At 32.6% G+C, this 21,115-nt stretch overlaps 3 protein-coding genes across 3 annotated transcripts; 2 read left to right on the top strand and 1 right to left on the bottom strand.

The window, feature by feature from the left end:
- Positions 1-830: 830 nt before the first annotated feature.
- LOC149896555 (uncharacterized) lies at positions 831-6,858 on the bottom strand. Its single transcript, XM_090117591.1, has 9 exons — positions 6,754-6,858; positions 6,476-6,584; positions 6,020-6,120; positions 5,502-5,652; positions 5,015-5,207; positions 3,737-3,867; positions 3,374-3,593; positions 2,437-2,628; positions 831-1,886 (listed from the first exon to the last, which is right to left on the bottom strand). The coding sequence occupies exons 1-9, from the start codon at positions 6,793-6,795 to the stop codon at positions 1,010-1,012; spliced, it is 2,016 nt and encodes a 671-aa protein (XP_089973717.1). The 5' UTR covers positions 6,796-6,858; the 3' UTR covers positions 831-1,009.
- A 2,484-nt stretch (positions 6,859-9,342) lies between these two features.
- Positions 9,343-10,805, top strand: LOC149896554 (uncharacterized). The gene has a single exon (XM_090117646.1). The coding sequence runs from the start codon at positions 9,637-9,639 to the stop codon at positions 10,642-10,644; it is 1,008 nt and encodes a 335-aa protein (XP_089973772.1). The 5' UTR covers positions 9,343-9,636; the 3' UTR covers positions 10,645-10,805.
- A 7,308-nt stretch (positions 10,806-18,113) lies between these two features.
- LOC149896553 (U-scoloptoxin(01)-Er1a-like) lies at positions 18,114-19,607 on the top strand. The gene is made up of 4 exons (XM_090117381.1): positions 18,114-18,229; positions 18,657-18,820; positions 19,156-19,236; positions 19,507-19,607. The coding sequence occupies exons 1-4, from the start codon at positions 18,199-18,201 to the stop codon at positions 19,558-19,560; spliced, it is 330 nt and encodes a 109-aa protein (XP_089973507.1). The 5' UTR covers positions 18,114-18,198; the 3' UTR covers positions 19,561-19,607.
- Positions 19,608-21,115: the final 1,508 nt, after the last annotated feature.

Raw genomic sequence — 21,115 nt, 5'->3', positions numbered from 1 at the left:
CACTTTTGACTATATTTCATTTAACAATTAAATAAAATAATAATGGCAACCTATATACATCGACTCCACAATGCCTAAATGCCTAAAAATTAATTAAGGCATTATAAACCTTATTACAAATGCAATAAATCCTATTTATTTAATAATTAATTATACATATTATCCTCTCCCTCTGTCACCACCATTGACCAGAAAAATTAAAATAAATGAATAATAACTTCAACAAAGAGCAGCGTTTTAATCGGGTTTATACATACAATTTAATTTTAAATACTATCTGTTACATATATCGTTTTAATATATGAACTACACAAGCTACATTTCAGTTTCAATAATGTGAAAAACATAATCCATACTAATATTATAAATGCGAAAGTAACTCTGTCTGTCTGTCTGTTACTCAATCACGCCTAAACTACTGAACCAATTTGCATGAAATTTGGTATGGAGATATTTTGATACCCGAGAAAGGACATAGGCTACCTTTTATTGCTAAATATGTACCACGGGCGAAGCCGGGGCGGACCTCTAGTAACATATATGTAGTTTAAATAATAAGATACCCGTTAATTGAATAGAATTACAACATTAGACATAATAAAGTTTTTTTAATACAAAAATACTGTTATTTGTCATGATTTAATATTCTTCTAAATTAAATAAAAATACCTAAGTCGACCAAACCGTTTTCCTATAATAATTTATATATGATCACCTTTGGTATAGCGCCCGGCAAACTTCTTGGCCAAAAAGTAGCGTGGTGGGGGAAGTTTTAGTACATTTTTATATGCGCAAGCCGCGCATATAAAAATAAAAATAAATAAATATTACCTATACGACAATTTCCAATAGTTATTTACATTTTTAATAAGAACATAACAGATATATTATTTGGTAATTTGAGCACATTTTACAAAGTGATTAATAATTTTCCTAATAAATAAGCGCTTAAATGCAATTAAATAATCAGTCCATAACTTAAATTTTATATTATTTAAACATAGACACATTAATCAAAAATACTGCTATCCAACTCGTCAGAATTGTTCAAAATCGCTTCATCCCACGGCCCGTATTTATTATCTTTATATTTTTGCCACCTTACAAACATTACCGGACAGTATCCGATCAAAACTAGCACAGATAAAACAAAATAAAACATCAATATATTTGACACGCTGGCCAGTGACACAACTGTCAATGTCAAAATTATAAAAAACAAAATTAAAAATAATTTAGTGCCCAAATATACTTGAAATAATCTAGGGCTGAGCACAAAGAATTGCACAGATATAGTCAATAAAACGAACGCATCGAACGGCGTACTCAACCTAGAAACTAGACAAACGGATGCAAAAATGGCGGCATTTATTGATAGTGACTTCGAAACGAAAGCCGCGGGCACATTGTAGTCGAAAAACATCAAGTGTATAAGCATCATTATAACCGCCCACGCGTATATTGTATCTGTGCTCACTGTGTCTGTCAATGTGTGTAAAATTGGCGAAAGAATATAACCTATAACCAGATACACTAACACAACCTTACAATGTACGAAAACAGCTTTTTCCACGCACACATACAAACTGAAACACACTATAGTAACAATAATGGACGAATAAATAACCGTGTGTGTGTGAATCCATTTATTATACATATACGTGTATAAAACTCCGTATAGCACACATAGACACAATCGTAGAACAACGCGAAATGAGCCTTGTACCGCTTCTTTTAGGGTCACTTTTTCAATGTACAGGTTTTTTCTTAAATGTTCTAGAAATTTCGAGTCCGTGTAGTTGTCGGGATAATCTCGATTTTCATACAAATTCTTGACCCATGGTTTCTTTGGTATCGAATCTCGGGTTAGCTTTGAACGTCTGCTTCTGAAAAGACGTATTTCTTCTTGAGTATATTATAATACTGACTTCTATTATATGTATAATCTTGATCTTCAAAGATGTAAAATTGATGAAATTTCATATTGCGTCGTGTTGGCCACTTTCCTCAATACTTGATTTGGTACATATAAATTGATCAAAATACCTGCACCGTTTTATTTTTGGTTTATATAATATTTAATACTGCTAGTTTATTTTTAAATAATTGTTTTTATTTATTTATCATTTTTATCATACTTATCACAGTTTTTTATGCCCATGCCATGCCAGGGCATCTATATCAAAAACCAAAATAACCGCCGAATAATTGTAAAGTTATAGCAAATATAAATATGTATATTAAGGGCTGATTGTTCAATCCTTGGTTAAAACTTATTCGTCGAATAATGTATAAAACTACCATTTTAAAAACGTATTCTAATTATCCGTATTTGACAGTTTACGTGACATTTTAATATTATCGTGTAATACTTTATTGGGCGGATAAGTTTTATCCAAGCATTGAAAAATCGGCCCTTAAAAAAATAATAACTACCTTGCCGCTCCCTTCTTCGGTATAGCTTCTTTCATCTTCTTATATTTCTCTTGTTCTTCCACAAACTGCTGGTACATTTCGTTGGACTCAATCTCTTTTATCTCTTCTTTCTCTTGTTGAATCTCTATCTTCTCCTCTTTCGCTCCTCTCATCTCTTTTTTTAGTTGTTTGATCTCGTCGCGTATTCTGTCCCTGTAAAGTGTTTAGTGGTGTGATATTTTGAAGTTTAAATCTACATACAAAAAAGACGTGTGGCACTCGGGGACTGCCGCGGTAAAGCTATTGCATGCTATGCCTTCAAGCCACACCGGAGTGGGGAGCGTGAGGTTTTTTCGTTACGGAATTCGATAGACTCGACTCTCTCCCGACTCGACTCGATTCGATTCGGTCCCCGCGCTCAAGGCCCGCGATAGAAGCTATGCAATAGCTTAATAATATCTTCAAAATCAAAATAATTATCAATTTTAGCTTATAACTACGTGTTTATTTATCAAACAGTTTTTATCTGTGAAACAGTTGATTATTTAATCACGTAAAAATTCATATTGTGAATATTATGTGATCATATTTAAAAAAAAATGCTTTAGGAATTGCGTTAACTGTATATATTTTGCTAATTTGAAGTGTCAAAGAAAAATGAGGAATAATAACTTTGAGTGTGTCAAATCTTACACAAAGACAGAACAGATAAATATTAAATACTAGCTGTGCCTTGTGGTTTTACCCGCAGTGCTCCGCTCCTGTTGGTTTTAGCGTGATGCGTATAGCCTTCCTCAATAAATTGGCTATCTAACACCGAAATATTTTTTCAAATCGGACCAGTAGTTCCCGAGATTAGCGCGTTCAAACAAACAAACTCTTCAGCTTTATAATATTATTAGTTTATATATCTAGCATTAAAAAAAAAGAGTTTACATAAACAAACAAACAAACTTACCTTTCCTTCCTCCTCTCAATATCCCTCTCCTTTCCCAAATAATACTCCCCTTCACTCCCACTATCCTCTCTCTTTCTCTTACTATCTCTTTCTTCGGGACTGCGATCTCTTTTACTCAACTTATCTCTTATATTTGTTACTGCGGCTGCTGTTTCTTCATTTTTCTTCTCTTGTTCGAGAGTTGACAATTCCTTTACCGTTCCTTGTTCGAGTTCTAATTCTGAAATTTTATTAATTTATATATAAATCTCGTATCACACTTCCAGAAAAAGAAAATATTCTGTAATCTATATTCTTCTGTAAAGCAAATACAGTTTTCCAGCAGCATATCCATTTAAACTAAATAATATGAAAAATACTTACCGGCGGCGGTTTTCTTGCTAAGTTTGGGGTCTTCGAGCAAATCGTGCGTGGATTTCGGTTTCCCTCTGTACTCCTGCGCCTCCCCCTCCTCCTCCTCCGCTTCTTCCCCGAAGGAAAGGAGACCAAAGTTTCTAGAAGTATCATATAATTTTTTCTCTTATATATAAAAATGAATCGCAAAATGTGTTGGTAAGCGCATAACTCGAGAACGGCTGAACCGATTTCGATAATTCTTTTTTTATTATATTCCTTGAAGTACGAGGATGGTTTTTATGTAGAGAAAACGTAAATATGTACCACGGGCGAAGCCGGGGCGGACCGCTAGTCTTATATATAAAAATGAATCGCAAAATGTGTTGGTAAGCGCATAACTCGAGAACGGCTGAACCGATTTCGATAATTCTTTTTTTATTATATTCCTTGAAGTACGAGGATGGTTCTTATGTAGAGAAAACGTAAACATGTACCACGGGCGAAGCCGGGGCGGACCGCTAGTTACATATAAATTTAATACCAGTAGTCATTGAGTTACATGTGCTACGTACTAGAGAGGACATCGGTACTACACTATTTTTAACACGAGTTAGAGTCAATAGTCTCAAACTCAATTTTTTTTGTTACATTGATTGGTTTTAATTGATAAGTTGATTCATATTTTTTTAATAAGATAAACAATATTTATTTGTTACATTGATTGGTTTTAATTTATAAATAATAAGAGGCAGAATATCTACAAAGTGTATGACTCACTAGCCGCCCCACCCCGGCCCGCTTGTCGCACAGATTTTGTTTGCGGTGCCCTCTCTGGTAATAATACCTCAATGAGTGTAGTATATATTTTGTTAATAGCAGTGGTGGCTCAGTGGGAGGACCTCGGAGTTCAAATTGATCAGTCAGGGGTGACAGGCGAGGGTGCAGAAAACAAAAAGATCAGAAAGAAATAATACACAGCTAAAACGGTAAGGTTGTGAGGTTTAAGTGTTTGTTTGTTTGATCACGTTAATCTCGGAAAGTATTGGTTATAATTGGAAAATTAATTTTCGTGTAGCAGATTATGTATCGAAGATCATTTTATGTCTATTAAAAGAAAAATAATAAACAAAATATCACATTTTTGAAAAGAAAAATAATTCAGTCAGCTACTCTTAAGTAACAAAAATGTTTACTCTAAAATATTATTAGCATTTCAATAGTTAAAACAATCAACCAATAAGGCCCTAGTAATTACATATAGCATGTTACAACAAAAATATTAAAATTATTATCCTATATACATACTTAACCCCCTGCCGCTCCTTTTTTTTCTTCTTTTTCGGTACTTCAACATCCCGCTTTTCTATTATTCTCGGCACAATATCATTGAAAGGGTTAATTAACACTTCTGTGGATGTAATTTTGTGTGGGTGTTCGGGCCGATCGTCGGGGCCTATCAGACCGTCTTCTAACTTGAGTATGTTGTATATTGAGTCACCTGAAATTTTTACATTTGTAGTGTAAATGGGAATTTAGTGTCTTTTTAATAAGTGGGAAGGAATTTTAATAAGATATAGAAAATCGTAGCGCCGTTTCTTTTATAGTTATGAAAAGTATTATGTTGATGTTTTTTCTATGCACATAATAAAAATCTAAACGCAGATAGCATTTGTTGCCATATTTCTAGGCTTGACTGTTTTTCTTGATAATTTTTATGTAACATATTATAACTATGTTGTATGTTAGCCATTTTTTTTATGAAAACCAAAGTTAAAAAAGATATCATATTCACCAATAACCTTCCCGAATATAGTGTGTTTATTCTGCAGCTCTGGTGTTGGAGCGAGTGTAAAGAAGAACTGCGAACCGTTATCGTCCTTCCCTGCGTTCGCCATCGCGACCAGACCGCGCCGGTTGAAACGTAGACGGGAATGGAACTCATCCTGGGAATTAAACTCAAACTCAAACATTTATTTATTCAATTAGACTTCTTCGAGAAGCACTTTTGAAACGTCAATACATATTTTTAAAATTTACCACCGATTCGGAAAGCAGTATCTATGGAGAAGAATCGGCAAGAAACTCCAAACTCATTAAATAAATCTATACTTAATATTATAAAGCTGAAGAGTTTTTTTGTTTGAACGCGCTAATCTCGGGAACTACTGGTCCGATTTGAAAAATTCTTTCAGTGTTAGATAGCCCATTTGTCGAGGAAGGCTATAGGCTATACATCATCATGTTAAAACTAACAGGAGCGGAGAAATGGGGGTAAAACCGCAGGCTAGTTAACAATAAGAATAAATGTACCTTAAAAGTGCCACCATAAATAGATTCTCCGCCAGTGCCATCCCCATTAGGGTCTCCACCTTGCACAATAAAACCAGGAACAACACGATGAAAGATTGTGCCTGGAAAATTAAAAGAAATATTAGTTAATATTGACTTCAATAAATAAGTTTTTATATAATAATTTGGATGAACAAGTTATAATAATGGATGTTTTATAATAAATGGTTTAATATTGATAAGGATAGGTCAAAATTTGAATCATCTCCTTGTGACAAATTTCTGTTACTTTGGATTGATTACATACTAGGTGTAATGTGATGCATTATAAAAAGATAACAATATGTACATTATGCATTATTTCAGTGGAAATAAGTATACATTTCATACTATTTAAAATGTGCAATATAATATTATTATAAAGTTCTCAGTAGGTAACTTTCACACAAAATTACAAATGGTCAATTAAACATTTACCATTATAATATCCTTCCATACATAGTTGTATGAAGTTTCGACACGCTTTAGGGGTTTCTTTCGTCCATAACTCAATGTCGATATCTCCTGCGGTTGTTTTTAAGAGCACCTAGAAAAAAACAACAAATAAATTTTCTTTCTTTAGGATAGATACAGAATATAGATTAAAAATAAATGTAAGGAATACGAGAGATAAGGCAGAGGATAATTATTTTATAATATCGATACTGTTAAAAAGTAGACATCGGAATAAAGTTAATTTTGTACGCTAGAGTTACCTTCCCAAGCGCGGGTGGTTCTTGAATATAAATGTTACTCATGGTTCTCTCTTAACTTAGGAAATATACGAATATTATTTGATCATATCTTAAAAAGTTAACAAACAAAATAATTAACTTATTTCTACACATTAGTAAAATCAACAGAAAAGGGAAGTGACATCTGAGGAACTGACAACTGACAAGTGACACTGTGTTATGTGACAGCTTTTAATTTAGCTTTTTTCTTGAAATATGACATATGACACCTACTCACAATTTGGGACTATAAATTTGAAAATTCGCAAATAACAAAGATTTTTTATGTATATTCTGAATACGACTTATTAAATAAATAAAATTCATAAATATACAAGTCACAGATGACTTATAAAACCTCAAATTTAACTTTCATCTTTATTTATCTTCTTGGTTTTAGTTTGTGTCAAGAATTTTATCTTTTTTTTTATCTCTGTCACTAGTCTTTGATCAATCTTTGATAAATTGTGATAAATACAATGATTTAGAATACGTCTTATTGTTTTATAAATTTTCATATTATTTTTATGATATACCTTTACGATTTAAAAGTGAAGTAATGTGCAGTTTCTGTGAAATTAATCTAAATACCCCCGAGGGTGGAAAGTTTTTAACGGGCCGTATATTATCAGGAGAAATAAAGTACGCCGTAGATAAAAATACTGCTTTTAAAAAGATCACTGTATCATTAAAAGGTATTGGAACTACGTCTATTGAATATAATAATTCCAATAAAAATGAAAAAAATTCTACCGATCACTATACTGAGAGATATGTTAATATAGAGCAAATACTTTTAGACAAAGCAAAGGATGAAGATGGGACGACATTGAAAATTGGATCTTATACGGCTTCATTTCAGTTCAATATTCCTAATAGAATACCGCCATCTGTGAATATTTATAGAAGCGATAAAAATCACACAGTTAGATATAAAGTGATTTATTATATAACAATAAAATTTCAACGGCCAGGCTTAATAAGTTTTCCCAAGCGTTATAAAAAAGATATTCAAATAATTTCAAACATTATACCGACGTTACCACAAACGCCAGTAACAGTCGGTGAAAAAAAGAAGTTATTTCACATTTTTTCAATGAGAGATTCTATTATAAATTTGAAGGCGACAATTTTGAATTCTGTTGTAAAAGCGGGAGATAACGTACAATTTTGTTACGAATTGGCGAATCACAGTAACGTTAAAATTAAGTATGTACAGATGAAAATAGTGGAAATTATTGAATTCAAGAAATCGAGACGATCCGTTGTTTTCAATCGTGATTTGGACGTCACAGAAACTAAAACAGGCAGTATACAAATCGGGAACACGCAAGAAATGACGGTCGAAATTAATATACCTGACAATGCATTAACAATAGACAGTTGTAAACTTGCTTCTAGAGATTATTACGTTTATATAACAGTAGCATTACCTTTGCCACATATAAATTTTGACCTCAGAATGCCAATTCAAGTGATGCCCAACACTGAAAATGTTCCAACGGAAGATCCACCGTCGTATTGGGATGTTATGTGCGAAGATAAAGAACATGAAGATGATTGATTTTGAAATAAACTAAATTAAGCTAATAATGCGCATTTGACTTTAATACGCAGTATAGGTCTACATATTATTCGGCAATCGGCATAGAAAAGCGAAAAGGCTTTGCAATAATTGCAAAGCTACCTCATCCTGCATGATTATTAATCACTACATAGGTAGTATAAAACAAAGTGGCTTTCTCTGTCCCTATTAGAGAAGTCATAAAAAAAAATTATCTTTCCCCTAGATATAGTTAGGTAGGTAGCCAACTTATCAAATCAAATTAGCATTAGGTAGGTAGTATTCTGTCTGACTGTTAAACTTTTACGATCATATCGGTACAAATATTTTTTTACAATTTGGTTCCTAATTCCTAGGTTAAAAATGGCTTGCTATTACATATATTACATGGCCGAATTCACGTCTATTATGATATTCGGGTCATTTAAATAACAAAATACAGCTAATTTGCAAGAGTAAAAAGATCTTTACATGCATAGAAAATTTGGCATAATAATTAATGAAAACGCGTTCGTTGCATTGAGTAAAGATAAAATGTGTTTCTCATCAGCAATATTTTTATTTAAAGGGAGGAAACGTAATTATTTCCATAACACAGATATACATAATTGGCATGACGTCATCGAGTAATTAAATAACATGCAAAAGGTAAATTATTATGCATTCAATTAAAATTTTAATTACGGTATTAAGTACGAGTATTATCTACATTCTACGTAATCTGAAATATCATAAAGTGGATTCTTATGTTAGAACTACGCCCTAATGATAATTAGTAAAAATTGTTGAGTTAGTAATAGGTTTATTTTATACCGCGGTTTTACCCGCATTCCTCTGCTCCTATTGGTCTTAGCGTGATGATATAGCCAATTTGCCCTATAGTCTTCCTCGATAAAAAAAACAGCTTTATAATATTAGTGTAGATTTAAAGCGAGTGCACTGACCGTCTTTGTAACCATATTCATGGTTTAAGAGCAATATGTACATTATTATACATAGCCACATAGGAAGTCATCAGCATTCAACAAGAATATAAAATTATGTGTTCATAAACGAGAAACGCGTTTCGTATTTAGTTGCAGGAACTCCGTCAGACGGGGCTGTTGCGTCATCATTAATTCTCTTGAATTATAAATATTTCTATATTCTTAGTCCAGTTATCAACTGATAGTGACTCACAGATAATAAATGCATAGAGTATCAAATCTGATAAACGATTCCGTACGTATAATAGGTGTTGATAAAAGTGCTATTCTAAATCAACCTTGGACAAAGTATAATAAACAACAGGCAGATCCAACATGGGTGTTACTTGTGAAATAAACTTAAAAACACCCCCTGAAGGAGTGTTTTTAGCTGGCAGTGTGGTTACAGGTGAAATTAAATATGCAGTCAATGAAAACACAGTGTTTAAACGTATAACTATGTCGTTAAAAGGTATGGGAACTGTCCGTGTTGTTAAATCCTCATCCCGGAGACAAAGTACGTCATTTAACAAAGAAAGGTACGTAGATAGCAATGAAGTTATCCTTGACAAAAATGATCAAAATGGAACAACACTAAATGCTGGATCTTACAACACTCCCTTTAAATTTATAATACCTGAAAGAGTGCCTCCTTCAACCAATGTATACAGACGAGAAGGACAATACAGTTTAAAATATAAAGTAGCATATTTCGTTTCAATGAAGTTCGAAAGACCAGGATTTATGGCGTTCCCTAAACGCTTCAGGAAAGAAATTCAAGTAACTTCAGATTCCACACCAACGTTATCCCGGGAACCTTTAACGTATGGAGAACAGAAGAAACTATTCCATCCATTTGCAAGTACAGATTCTATAGTCAATATCAAATCTACGATTTTGGATTCCGTCGTGAAAGCAGGCGATAATCTGCATTTCGAATATGAAGTCTCAAATAAAAGTCACGTAGCAATTTCGGCTGTGGAAACGAAAATAGTAGAGATGATAACACCGAAGAAGCGAAGAAAGTATGTTACCTTTAAACATGATGTTCCTGGCACAGATTCTAAGACAAGAAGTATTGATGTGGGGGCTACACAACAACTCTTTGTAGATATTAAGATTCCTGATGATGCTCTAACTATAGGTACTTGTGAATTAGCGACTAGAAATTACGGTGTTAGTATCACAGCAGTGTTACCTATGCCGCATATAAATATACAATTAGTTATTCCATTTGAAATTATCATGAAACGAGAGGAAGTGATTGAAGATAATGATGCCCCTCCTTCGTATTGGGACGTCATGTGCGAAGACAAAAAGAAATTAGAAGAGTTGTTTGAATGAATGGAAAAAATGGAAATGATCTTTAATGCTAGTCGACGAATACAGCGTATATGAATTGCGTAATGCGTATAAATACTTACGCATAAAACGGTTAATGAGACTAACTTTCTACGTATGACCTCTTTTCATTTCTTGTTTACGATAATGTTTGTGCCTGTTTGTGCGTATTCGTTTGTAAAATGAGTGTTGACTATTGACGTTGACGTGTGTTTACTGTTTAGTTGTGATTTACTGATAGTGCTGTAATAAATATACAGATGGCGTTATTATAAAATGTGTTTATGTCATCTAAAACGAGATGGCGTTGTATCCTATTAGAAAATAATATACCATGTACGATATTGTCTAAATAGATTTGAAAATAATACAAAATAATGTGATTCTTAGATATAAATACTTTATGGTATTCAAAAGTTGTAATTAAGTTACTAAAATAAAAGACTGGTCATTTGTATTTTATTAAATAATAATTATATCTACCCTACTCTATTTTGGTCTCTTATTTTTAATTAATCTGTTGAAATTATCACGGCCCGTGTAAAAAACGTTAATTAGCCCGTTTTCAGGCAATTCAGGCATTTTGAATATTTTTATAGTCCAGTAAGAGTCCAGTATTTCAACTGATTGGGTATCATATTTGATTCTGTGTAAAATTTTAAAGAATGAAGAGCAAAGGCAAGAAAATATCAGCTCTTACTGCGAAAAATTATTTATATAATAGCTGGTCACATCTGTACAAAACTTGATATTATAGGGATAAGTTCAACATAGTTTGGATTACTACATAGTCAAATTTTTTACGGCTCCATTCCCAGAGGCCGGGAGTATCTATGCAAGATTTCCCCACTATAAAGACGCAGTGGGTTCCAGCTAGCACATATATCTAAATATATACTGGTCATGTAAATAAAAAACGAGAGTCAAACAAGAATGAATAAACTAGTCCACACATCGACTTATGCGGCATAACCTTAGGGTCACAAGGTGGAATGCAAGAAACTTGATCTACTGATAATAATTTAAATTTTGTATGTGAACATAGCTGTTAGGGCTTGTTATAAAAGTGTAGGATGTGGACTTGAGGCGGTATCCATATTTGAAGGTAGCAACAGTTTAATAAGGTGTTTCATATTAATCCATGTGATTTGTGAATATGAAAAAAAGTTCAGTAGCGCTTGTTTAGGTATTCATCTCTGTTTAAAAATGTTCTGATAACAATAAAATTGAGATTTAAATTTGTATGCAGCAGACAATTCTTACCTAGTTAGAACCAGTCTGATTATAATCTAACCTATATTGGATAAGGATACATAGAGAAATTAATTTGTAGTTACCTACTTGAGTTTGAGTTTGAATAATCCTCACAAATTAATATAAATTTGAAAGTCTGTATAACATAACTACTGAAGATGGACATATGGTATCGCGGACTTTCTTGTAGATATTGATCCATTCTATAATACCGTAGAACATTTTTTTGTTCTATCTTCAATAGATTCCGCAGCGCACGCGATGACAGAAGTTTTATTGAGGAATTTTTTACACCTTGGGTTACATTATTGCATTTTTGGTAAGGATCTCTAATTTTTTTGATAATGCATAAGCCTATGTTGCTCAGTAAAGATGCAGCTTTCTAATGACGAAAGAATTTTTGAAATCGGTCCAGTAGTTTATGCGTGAAAACCATACATACATACATACATAATTACAAACCTTTCCTCTTTATAATATTAGTATGTATAGATTTTGAAAATGCATAGCCTATGTTGCTCAGTAAAGATGCAGCTTTCTAATGACGAAAGAATTTTTGAAATCGGTCCAGTAGTTTATGCGTGAAAACCATACATAAGACATACATACATACATAATTACATAATTACAAACCTTTCCTCTTTATAATCTTTCTTATATATAAAAATGAATCGCAAAATGTGTTGGTAAGCGCATAACTCGAGAACGGCTGAACCGATTTCGATAATTCTTTTTTTATTATATTCCTTGAAGTACGAGGATGGTTCTTATGTAGAGAAAACGTAAACACGTACCACGGGCGAAGCCGGGGCGGACCGCTAGTATTAGTATAGATTTAACGTCTAAAGGGCATGTCAGTTTTTGCTCGTCGTTGGCAAAGCTAGTAAAGTCTGGCAACACAAGACATAAGAATAATTAAGATTGAAAAATAAATCTACTTATTTGAATAAATATTTGCGTTTCAGTTTCGATAGGTAGGTACATATTTTGTCAAAGGTCAAATACCAGTTAAGGTACCCGGCATTGAACCGTCATATAGAGGTTAGGTTAATCGATCATAATCGACTTTTTGTTTTTTCTCAAATAGATAACCGCTATCTATTCGTTAAGTGATTAATTGCGTCTGCGCACAGCAATTAAAGTAGGTATAGATAAAACCTGGGTATTAATCATGTTTATATTTGACAAGTGGTCGATGGTTTTATATATTGCCTAATGGATGAAAGGATTGGATTTACTTACGGCTGTATTGATTTTGACTACATATTTGAAAGAAATTAGTTAAGAAAGAAAGTTTTATTGTGGTTGTATCAAAGTGTAATATAAGACACATATAATTTATTATTGTGAGCTTAATTGTGAGGTTCGAATCTATAGGTCACAGCTATAGGCTACTGTAGTAACTAAATTCGAATCCGTGTGCAATTTACATGAAGGTATAATGTATTCACAGAAGCGGATGAATTTCTCTAATATTTTCAATAATTTCTGCTGAATTATCAAACATTTTTCTGTCAGAACACTTTCACTTTTCGAATACTTTGCGATCTATTTTAATACTTATCTACTGAATATATGTAGTATGAATATATGTAGGGGAGACCGGGTACAAAAGTAACGGTGGGTCGAAAGTAACAAATGCTCTCTAGATTTATCCAATGGGCGAACACCGCTAAGCCTCTGTCAGGCGATAGCCGAGAGCGTCCCCCTTAATTGTATTCATTCGCCGCGTGCGCCACGCGCTGTTAGGCTGTGTGACAGGACGCTACGTGTTTTCACGAATCAAAAGTAAGATTTTCGACATTTTTTTATTAACCGTTTACGTAGTCTTAAAAGGATGATAGAAATCTGAATGTTTGCATATCCATTCTTGATTAGAGTAATTGTACATTGCTCATAATCATTTTTATGTAGCACGTTCCGTTTTAAAGTTTTGTTGCACGTCTTGGCAAAAATATAGACGGGTACAAAAGTAACATAGCCCTATGGGTACAAAAGTAACATTTTATTTTTGTCCCATTATGATTATGTATATTTTTATGTACATCTTTACTTCAACAGAATGCCGCGACAACGCATTAGAACTACTGATCGAGGAATTACCAACACGGCTGAAGAGCATTTTGAAAGATGGTACAACAATTAGAGGCCTTGCAAAAATATAATATTTGCCATGTAACATTAAGTATATAGATTTATAAAAAAATTATAAGCCGTAATACTAGTGCAGCTATCTTGCGTCGATCGAGATTTACTAATAACAAGTAAAGTAATCTACGCGACTATATAATCGAGTGCTCTGCAGTTTATTTTCAGTTATCTCCATCAACGAGCATAATGTGAATAATTTTTTTGATAACCTTGCTGAGGTATTGTGAAAGATACCAATTTGAGCCAAAAGATACTTGGAATATGGACGAGACAGGGGTGACCACAAACCAAATTTGTAGATTAAAAAGGGATTAAACAAGTAGGTGCCATAACCTTAGCAGAGCCTGGAAAATTAGTAACTGTTGCTGTTGCCATTAATGCTCTAGGAGAACACATTCCGCTTTTTTCGTATTGCCGAGGGTCCTGTTGGTTGTGCTGGAGCTGGGAATGCTAGTGGATGGATGCGGGATGCAGAATTTTTAATTATAAAATAATGATTCCCTTAATTAATCTCATGACTTGAACTTCGAATATTTTTTATCGATTGTTTTGTATTATATTTGCAAGTATTATATTTAAAATACAAAAGTTGATATGTGTTATTAATACAAAGTCTTTAAACAAATAATTTGTTGATTTACCATCATAATATTGTATTAATTACCAACCCCTTTGACTTGTTACTTTCGACCCACGACGTGTTACTTTCGACCTGCTTACGGGGTCGAAAGTAACAACTGACGATTTTTTTTTAAACTTACTTTATGAATATAAAACACTACATAATATAATAAATTGAGGTGCTAGTGTAAAGAATATAAACTAAATTTAAATATGGTTATATTAATTTAATGATAACGGTAACACCCAGTCAGAAATCAAGGTACAAGTACAAAGTGTTACTTTTGTACCCGGTCTCCCCTATGTACCTACACAAAAATGCAAACAAAATCGATAGAGTCTCCTTCATCGGATACAAGACCAAATTTACATTTACATCCTCTTGATAAATATGTATCTGAATAACAATAACAAATGAATATATTATTATGTATATGTTACCATTGAAGTCTTGTTTTGACAATGCAGGTGCTTATTTCCTTCACTTTAGGGTCATTGATTTTAAATGATCTTCAAAGTATTACATTTTTATCTGTAGTAACCTATAGGACCGTACCTAGTAATTAAATTTATACATGTATAAATAATAAATTTATAATATGAAGAACTTCTATCGCTTTTTAGGGTTCCGTAGCCAAAATGGCAAAAACGGAACCCTTATAGTTTCGTCATGTCCGTCTGTCCGTCTGTCCGTCTGTCCGTCTGTCACAGCCGATTTACTCGGAAACTATAAGTACTACAGTGATGAAATTTGATGGGAATATGTGTTGTATGAACCGCTACAAAAATATGACACTAAATAGTAAAAAAAAGAATTGGGGGTGGGGCCCCCCATACATGTAACTGAGGGATGAAATTTTTTTTTTCGATGTACATACCCGTGTGGGGTATCAATGGAAAGGTCTTTTAAAATGATATAAAGTTTTCTAAAAAACATTTTTCTTAAAGTGAACGGTTTTTGAGATATCAGCTCTCAAAGTCGTAAAAAGTATGTCCCCCCCCCTCTATTTTTATAACTACGGGGTATAAAATTCTAAAAAAAATAGAGGTGATGCATGCTAATTAACTCTTTCAACGATTTTTGGTTTGATCAAAGTATCTCTTATAGTTTTTGAGATAGGTTGATTTAACTGTAATTTATTATATTTGCTGCTACGGAACCCTTTGTGCGCGAGCCCGACTCGCACTTGGCCGGTTTTTTATTAAAATGTTCTTAACATTAAAATTTTAGTTGTTAAACCTGCTATCTGACAGATTATAATTTCTCGTTTCAAAGTGCATAAGTAATCAAACTCCTCCTAAACAGCACACCTGAATTTTGTAATTTTTATATAGGTATTTGGTATATCTGATAATAGGCCGTAATTTTTTTATATCCCTAAGTAATAAGAATGGTATGATAGCACAGCGTTTGTCGGATCGTCTAGTTTTCATTTATCGAACGCCGCAGTACTTACACTAAATTAAAACCTACATTCTAATATCTACGTTCTAATTTAAGTATAAGTATTATATTATTCATAGCTTTGATCATAAGCCGCGGTAAATAGTATGCAGGAACGAACATAGTTGCGCCCGCGCATTCCACACAAAGTGACTTCTGAGGTCAACCGAATCTCAAATTTCGTTTATTCACCAACTGTCAAAGTTTAGAAATTAGAATGTCGATTAAAGGTCAGTATTCATGTTTTTACATACGTACAGTACTAGATTTTTAATATTTTAATGACTAGAGTTTATTAATTCAGTATATAAACAAGAATATGAGGTATAGGCAAACAAAATTTTTAATAATTCTTGTTTTGAGTTTGGTGCACTTGGAAACAAACAATCCTACATAAGCTTATAGATTTTTTAGACATTCTATTATTTATTTAGAGTATCAGAATTTGATTAATCCTTTCGTTTTCGTTAAATAAGCTATTCAATTAAACGCCTAGTACAAGTAATAACACAATCAAACTGTTATTTTATACTTATCCTAATGAATTCAATATATTAACAAAATGGAACGGATACCTTATATACCAAAATTAAAATTTAAAATAAGCCAGTCCGAAAATGTATTAACCTACGTAATCTAAGATCGAATTATAATGCTAATTATAGTGTACCTACTGTATTAATACACATTATACATATTATATTATATCAAATAATTTACTACATAGCTAAATTTATCAAATTATAATCTACATTTATGTAGGTACAAATAATAATTTACAATATACAGACTATGTATTATCAGCAATTTTTTTTCGATATATTAAAGATCGTTATTATTCAATCAACAACAATCTTCAGAAAACATAACGCCTATAGTTCGAGGTGCAATGTATTACAAAAAAAGGACATAAATTAACAACATTTTTAAAGTGAAACTTTTATTACATCGTCTCAAACTTTTTGGTCTGTGTAGCGCATGTCGCGTGTATCGCGGCTGCCGAGTAGGTATACCTACTCGGCACGCGACATGCGCTACACAAAGCAGTGTTCGGAACCGTTCGAACTGGTTCGAACAGTTTCACTTTTACCGTGGTTTGATAAAACCACACAACATTTTATTTTTTTGCATTTTATAGATTCGTCATAATATTACCTTTATAAATAATATTAAATTTGCAATAGTGTAACTATATAAGGCTAGTTGGTACCACCGAGGCAAAAAAGTTATAATATAATAGTTATAAAGTTATAATAATTTTCACGTAACAGAAATAAAACATATGTTTTCACAAAGTGAAAAATTTCAGGAAGTAACACCAAGGTATGAGCATAGTTTTAATTGAATATGGTCAGTATTGATGACATACAAGGTCGAGTATCTAATACAGCCTTCGGGTCATGCGAAAATGATACGAGATCCTTTGAATGGTATTATGCAATAGTGTAAACTGTAAGCTATTTGAACAATTATATAAAAACTCCTTCCTTTCTACGAAATTAAGAGTATTAACGAGCATTATTTAAATGTTATTTAGCTTACTCTGATGTTATATATAACTTATTAACCTACAGTACACAATTTTTCTAGCGAAATTACGCTTTTTACATCAAAGAGTTCGGTATTAATTATGTAGATTGTAGAGCATATTTCTACGATATACAACGATACCTACACAAAACACTTCAAATATTGTCTATTAGTATATTTTTTCTTTTAGCCATAATGCGCCATAGCTAAGCATAGCAGAGTTGGCTACAGCTAGTAAATTAATGTTTTTGAAAATTTTATTTTATCCCAAAAATACTATAATATTCCCAGTGCTAGAGAATATGGAATACAGTTCATTAAATAAATATGTCATCAGCTTAGTCCTAAAAATTAAAAAATCGTGTCTTTTTGAACTAAGTCTCAATTTAATTAAGTGTCAATTAATTCAAAATAACCACAGTAACGCATAACGCCATCCACATACCCATATCAGTACTAACATTCTAAATTAAATGTAGTAAGTGCACATATGACAAGCCATTCATTAGTGTTTATCGTGGTGTACGTAGCGTGCCGTTATTTTTTAATTTATAAAAATGTTTAAAATTGTTGCAATGTTCCTTTTGGGTAAGTTTTGGGGACGAGATTATGTGTGTGTGTAGAATTTTTTTTTAAATTTAGTGTATGTTTTATTTTTTAATTTGTTTATTGTTTATGAAATACATTAATTTATTGATGAGATTACATACTAAAATAAAATTAATTAATTATTTCTACAAATGCTAAGTTTATGTTAGTTTTGAAAGTTTAATTGAAGGGCGATTAAACAAACATAAACCTCACAAGATTTAAAATGCTTGTAATATATTTGAAATGACCATTATAATAAGGAGCAAGTAAATAATACGTATATTTTCTTCACTTTCATTCGTTTATTTTAAGTTTTAACAGTTTGCCTGAAAATAATTCATTCTTAAACCATTCAAAAACTACAATACGTATGTGTGAAATTTCAATATTCTCTATTTATAAATCAAATCTTTATTTATTACAGCGCTATCGACAGCCATAAGCCAGGCACCCTACGACTATTATCACGCGTTGCATCTACCCCACGACCCTCCCCTTTACCCCGTGTTTGACAAGCCTCCCCCCACTCAATTTAGTTGTGCTGGCCGCCCTAGGGGGTACTATGCTGATGTGCAGAGTGGTTGTCAGGTATAGCCATAATATTTTTCTACTCCTAATATTATAAATGCGAAAGTGTACGGCCTGGATTAGCGTATAGGCCACCTAAATACCAACCCAATATCGATAGAGCTAATTCAAACTTAAACATTTATTTATTCAATTAGACTTATAAACGCACTTTTGAATCGTCATAAGATATTTTAACATTTACCGTTACATTGATTCGGAAAGCAGAAAGAACAGGCAAGAAACTTCACAGTTGCTCTTTTAAAATCATGTCAGTATTATAAATTCAGAATACATATATATATGTATAAAATAAATGATATTAAGAAAGTTTTTTCATAATAACTTTTTTTCAGGCGTACCATTTCTGTTGGCGACAACATTTAGTTAGCACGGATTTGTGCACAAACGGAACTTTATTTAATGAACAATTCCAGGTAAATAAATGTAGTTTTAAAGATACTTTAATTTATCCCCGATAATATTATAATTGCCTCTCGTAAAAACAGCAATCGTAAGCATTTTATTTTGGTTAAACTAAAAAGTACCTAGAAACAACAGTTTAACAAGACTCTTCGAAATAACTAAAGTTAGGTTTTCACGAAGTAATTATATTTTGAATAGAATAGAATTAATTATATTTTTGTCTTTCTGTAAAATTATATTTCTTTATAAAGCTTTTATTATTCACACTATTTTCATTTCAGGTCTGTGATCACTTCTACAACGTAAGATGCGGCTCACCCTATGAAGATCTGTAGTATTATCTAATTAACTATTTATTGTAATAAAATATATTTATTATTTATCTGTTCTTTTATTTTGATGCTCCTCCAATGTTACCTCGTAATAAAACAACATTAAATGAGGCTTTTCTACGGTGAAATAATTTTTGAAAGCGTTCTATTAGTTTGAGATTTTAATCAAATCTTTCTCCTTGATAATAATAGTATGTAGTATAGATTCACTAGCTGTGCCCCGCGGCTCTACCCGCATTGATCCGGTCCTCTTAGTCTTAGTGACATATCACACTAGCGGATTGCGAGCGGTTTCAAAGCGGAGCGGGTGCGCAACGAATACGTTGCGGGCGCGCAACGAACACGCCGCGGTTGCGCAGCGAATTCGTTTCGGACGCGTGGCAGATGCGCAACGTTTACGTCGCAGTCATGTACACTCATTAACAAAATGGAATCCGTGCTGGTTGTTACTTAAAACTTGTGATAGTATAATGATTATGAGATCATTATTTTTTACGAGTTTCATAACATGTTAATGTTTAGGGTATTTTTTTATCCATTAAATCTTGGTCGAAATGCAATCAGATAACTTAATTGCTCATAAAGAAAGTTCATTAGTGAAATAAATGTTAAAGCTCCTTAACTAAAACAGGTCTATCTTATTATTAGGTAAATAGGTAGCAGTGAGTAGAAAATTTTATCAAGCAACCAGCAACTCACTAGTCCTAGTAATTCAATTTTATAGCACCTTTTTTAACAACTCCAGTTGTTACTATTACATCTTTAGTTAAGTAAGTGCATTTCCACAGTACGGTTAAAAAATTGAGTGCTACAGAAACGATGGAAATATTGAATGGAAGTTAGGCAAGGCGGAAGAGCTGGCTTTTGTGCGAGAGTATACAAAATGGCGTCGACGCTTCTATTCCGCGACGTGTTCGCTGCGCATCCGCGGCGTGTTCGTTGCGCGCCCGCAACGTATTCGTTGCGCACCCGCTCCGCTTTGAAACCGCTCGCAATCCGCTAGTGTGATATGTCACTTAGCGTGATGGTATACATATAGCTTATAGCCTTCCTCGATAAATAGGCTATCTAATACTGAAAGAATTTTTCAAATCGGGCCAGTAGGTCCTGAGATTAGCGCGTTAAATCAAAGATTCAGCTTTATAATATTAGTATAGATTAATATTAGCTTATTTCCGTCATAAGTAATATTGTTTTTTATTATGATATGGATTTTCCGAAATAGAAGCAGATATAGGTACACTTAGTATATACCTAATGGTATATGTGAAGGACAAAGGGTTAAATAAAAATACAAATTTATCAAAGACATTTATTACAAAAAGACATCAAAAATTATCACATTTCAATTTCTTACACAGAAAGGCAACAAAGTATAAATGTGTAAAATCATATAAAAGAAAAAGTTTGTTGTCATTTCAATGTAAAATTGCTGAGTATTCAAAATGGCAGTGTGTTTTTCGAGAAAAATGAATAATATAATAAAAATTGAATAATTAAATCTAACAATTTTTAGTTTTTATTTTAAAATGTTTTGTAATGGGTATTATTATAATTA

The sequence above is a fragment of the Colias eurytheme genome, chromosome 28 (genome assembly GCF_061535395.1).
Source record: "Colias eurytheme isolate Ceu_HAF_F1 chromosome 28, ilColEury1 Martin Lab GWU primary, whole genome shotgun sequence".
NCBI classification, from domain to species: domain Eukaryota; kingdom Metazoa; phylum Arthropoda; class Insecta; order Lepidoptera; family Pieridae; genus Colias; species Colias eurytheme.
This window is presented reverse-complemented; position numbering and strand designations above follow the sequence as displayed.

What these genes read in the sequence shown, in the direction of transcription:
- LOC149896555 (XM_090117591.1), bottom strand. Translation starts at nt 6,795, where the DNA reads ATGAGTAACATTTATATTCAAGAACCACCCGCGCTTGGGAAG. An exon ending in AAGGAGCGGCAGGGGGTTAA is followed by an intron (nt 3,868 to 5,014) that starts GTATGTATATAG and finishes TGATACTTCTAG; the next exon opens with AAACTTTGGTCTCCTTTCCT. An exon ending in TAGCAAGAAAACCGCCGCCG is followed by an intron (nt 3,594 to 3,736) that starts GTAAGTATTTTT and finishes ATAAAATTTCAG; the next exon opens with AATTAGAACTCGAACAAGGA.
- LOC149896554 (XM_090117646.1), top strand. Translation starts at nt 9,637, where the DNA reads ATGGGTGTTACTTGTGAAATAAACTTAAAAACACCCCCTGAAGGAGTG.
- LOC149896553 (XM_090117381.1), top strand. Translation starts at nt 18,199, where the DNA reads ATGTTTAAAATTGTTGCAATGTTCCTTTTGG. An exon ending in ATGTGCAGAGTGGTTGTCAG is followed by an intron (nt 18,821 to 19,155) that starts GTATAGCCATAA and finishes ACTTTTTTTCAG; the next exon opens with GCGTACCATTTCTGTTGGCG. An exon ending in TATTTAATGAACAATTCCAG is followed by an intron (nt 19,237 to 19,506) that starts GTAAATAAATGT and finishes TTTTCATTTCAG; the next exon opens with GTCTGTGATCACTTCTACAA.